Source organism: Dermacentor albipictus, chromosome 5, assembly GCF_038994185.2.
Source record: "Dermacentor albipictus isolate Rhodes 1998 colony chromosome 5, USDA_Dalb.pri_finalv2, whole genome shotgun sequence".
Lineage (NCBI taxonomy): Eukaryota > Metazoa > Arthropoda > Arachnida > Ixodida > Ixodidae > Dermacentor > Dermacentor albipictus.
The window spans coordinates 65435960-65439680 of NC_091825.1; the positions used below are offsets into that span (position 1 = coordinate 65435960).

At 53.7% G+C, this 3721-nt stretch overlaps 1 protein-coding gene across 1 annotated transcript; it reads right to left on the reverse strand.

The window, feature by feature from the left end:
* Positions 1-459: 459 nt before the first annotated feature.
* On the reverse strand, positions 460-2523 carry LOC139060473 (uncharacterized). Its single transcript, XM_070539609.1, has one exon. It carries the CDS (start codon positions 2517-2519, stop codon positions 507-509), a length of 2013 nt encoding a protein of 670 aa, XP_070395710.1. The 5' UTR covers positions 2520-2523; the 3' UTR covers positions 460-506.
* Positions 2524-3721: the final 1198 nt, after the last annotated feature.

Consider the following 3721-nt stretch of genomic DNA (forward strand, 5'->3'; position numbering starts at 1 on the left):
GGCCATATTGAGCAGTTAATTTTCCTTCACGACAATCTGTAACAAGCGTTTTACCTGACTGAGGGCATTACCTGAGTCCATTATCTATAATTGAGTACCTCTTTAATTTGAAGCAACCTTGTAAAATGCAATGTTATTTTTAAAAGGGTAATAAAGCTATTGTTACCTCTCTTGCAATTTTTTAATACTACACATGTATTCGATATTCGATTCGATATTCGAAGAGAGTTCTTCGCCTTATTCGTATTCGATTCGTAATCGAAAATTTCAATATTCGCACACCCCTAAAAGGAACGTTTTATTGTTTGGGCCAAGCTACCTTCATGCGCCCTTACGCCGCTCCTGGCCCTGAACGAGCACTTCGCCTCACTGCTTAACCACGTGACGTTTGCTTGCGCGTGCGTGCTGTCGCCCACCTTCGGAGATGAATGATGATGATGAAAAACATTTATTCAACGGATTGAGAGTTTGCAGGCCGAACATGGCCCTTTACATAGGTGGAGTCCTTAGTCGGGGACCCCACTGGACGAAGCTGCTACCCGCGCCCGTTGGACTAGAGCCCTTTGGGACTCCAGCGCCGAGCAATTGAGTAGGGCTGCCTCCCATGCCTCTCTAGTGGGGGAAGGGTTGGGGGGAAGGGACGGATTCATCTGACATGCCCACACCATGTGAAAGTTATCGGAGACTTCCCCACAGTGAGGGCATCGCCCATCAACTTTTGGGTCAAAATGTTTTGCTATTGCAGGACACAACAGGGTGTTTGTCTGCAGGCGCCGCAGTGTTCGTTCATCGGCCTTACTGAGGCCCTTAGCAGGGACCGGGAAAAGCCGATGACGTTCGCAATAGTCTGCCAGAATTTCCCTGAACCGCAGAAGCGGTTGTCTAATCTCTGAGCCGGAAGAGTCTGGTTGAGGTGCCCGGTGGGTAAGCGCTCGGGCGGCCGCGTCCGCAGCCTCGTTACCTCTAAGGCCCTGGTGGCCCGGAGTCCAAATAATGCGTTTGGGTGAGGGGTCCGATTCCCTCACGGCTCGCTGTAAAATGCGGTAGGCTAAAGGTGATACCTCGCCCGCCAGGTAGTGCTCACAGGCTCTGCGCGAATCTGTGATGATTACCTTCGAATTCGGGTCCGAGGCGGCAAGTGCTATAGCAACCTCCTCGGCCTGCGCGGAGTTGAAAGCGCGGTAGGAAAGTCCGTTAACTCGTTGGTCCTGGTGAACTACGGCAGCCGTGTAGAATCCTGTGGGCGACGGCCCTGCCACATCAACGTAGTATACACCCTGCTTTAATCCATATTGGTGTTCGAGAGCCCGAGCGCGCGCCTTTCGTCTGCCTTCATGTGTCTGCGTGTCCATGTTGCGCGGGAGTGGAGGGACCCAGAGCTTGTGACGCCAGAGCTCCGGAAGCCTGCATGTCTCCTCTGGAATGCACTCGTGTTGTATGTGCAAGCGGTCTAGCAAGTGGCGCCCGGACACCGTCTGCGAGAGTCGCGTGTATTGGTTCACAAGGTGGGCCTCCTTTAACTCCTGGTAGGAGTTAAGCACACCTAGAGCCAACAACTTAGCGTTGCAGGTAGCCACCGGGAGGTCCAAAGCTCGCTTTGTAACCTTCCTTATGATGGCGTCGATGCGTTCATCGTGTTTCTTTGTAGTTCGAAGGTAGGGTACGGAGTATAGGATCCTGCTGGTTACGAAGGCATGGGCGAGCCGAAGCGCGTCCCTGCCCCGCAACCCGCCGCGTTTGTTGGAAACGCGGTGGATCATACGTCCGACCTGTTCGCCTATGCGTTTGAGTTTGTCGATAGTGGATTCCGGGCTGAGTCTGTGATGGATGAACAGACCCAGGATCCGGATCTCCTCGACCTCTCTAATAGGACCTCCCATCAGAAAGAGACGCAAACTCGTGTTGTCTTTGGGATTGGTTTTAATGTGAAGAAGTTCCGATTTCGCAGGAGCGCATTGGAGACCACAGCGGATAGCATAACTATCGACGATGGAGGCGGCCCGCTGGAGGCGGTCCTCCATTTCCCCAACGCTCCCTTCGGTAGTCCAAATTGTTATGTCATCCGCGTAAAGTGCGTGGTGGATGCCTTCCACCCGGGCCAATTGATGTGGAAGCTGCATCATGGCAATGTTGAAAAGGAGTGGCGACAAGACCGCTCCTTGGGGAGTGCCCCGTGTGCCCATGGTGTATGGGCCATATTCCTCGTCCTCGATCTTAAGGAGGGCCTGACGCTTCGAGAGGAAATCTCTGACGTAAGCGAATGCCTTGTGCCCGCAATCCGTGGTGCTCAGGTTTGCCAGGATGCTGCTGTGACGAACGTTGTCAAAGGCCCCCCTAAGATCGAGGGCAAGGATGGCCTTGTCGTTGTGGCGCATGGCTGCTGGTCGTATTATGTCGCGATGTAGTTGGAGGAGGACGTCCTGTGCAGACATATGCGGGCGGAAACCAAACATAGTGTCTGCAAAGAGGCCCTTAGCCTCCATGTACGGAGAGAGGCGATCCCGAACCATCTTCTCCATAAGTTTGCCCGCACACGAAGTCAGTGAAATGGGCCTTAAGTTGTCGGTATTTACTGTCTTGCCTGGCTTAGGGATGAAAGTGACCAAGGAGGTCTTCCAATCAGGAGGGAGTGGATGCCCGTCCCAGATCTGATTAATGTACTCTAGCAAGTGAAGGCAGGCCGAGTCCGGAAGATTCGCCAATAGTTTCACTGTTATGCGATCACGGCCCGGAGCCGTACCTCTGCGCATCTTAGCTAAAGCCGCCCTAAGGTCGTGGAATGTAAAAGGGGCATCGAGATCTGGATTAGGCTTGCCCGCGTACTCGTACTCGGGCCCAATCGGGTCCTCTATGCGGCAGAGATACCTGTCGCATAGCGTGTCCGCGAGTTGAGCTGTCGTGCCTTGGTACCCGCGCAAAGCTCTCAGAAGTTGTCGTTGCGTCTCCCCTCTCGTCTGAGTGGGGTCAATGAGGCTGCGAAAGAGACGCCACGTCCCTCTCGAGCTCATTTGACGCGCTGCCAAATTGCACTTTTCCATCCAATTTGAGTCCGTGAGCTGGGCAGCATACGCTGCGGCTTGCTCCGTGAGTTCGGTAATGCGAGCCTTAAGCTTCCGATTCAGCTTTTGCTTCTTCCACCGTTTGGTAAGGCTTCGGCGCGCCTCCCACAGGTGCATTAGGTGATTGTCCACTGCGGGGATGTCTTCGGAAGTCTGAACTGTCGTAACGTGTTGTTGCTGTATTCTGTGTAATTGCTTTGCCCACTCAGCGTAACCGCTGGAAAAGAGCAAGGGAGGTACCTCCTGCATTCTGAACTTATGCCAATCGGTCAATTTGGCCTTGCTCCACTTTTTGCGAGCCGCCTTCGCCAGAAGAGTGATCCGGAGAAGGCAGTGATCGCTACCAAGACAGTCCCCCAGGTTCTCCCAGGCGGCATCTTTAGCGTTCTTAGCGAGAGATAGGTCAGGGCATGTGTCACGCGTTACCGAATTGCCCACGCGTGTGGGCCATGCCGGATCCGTGAGCAGCGTGAGACAAAGTGTGGATATTAGCTCCGCCAGTTTGCGTCCTCTGGCCTTCTCAAAGCGGTATCCCCAATGAAGGCTGGGAGCGTTGAAGTCCCCAATAATCACGAGAGGTTCCTTGTCAGCCAGTTTGAGCGCGCGGTAGAAGATTTCGTTGAAAGTTACGCGCTGCTTGTGCGGGGGGCAGTAAATATTCA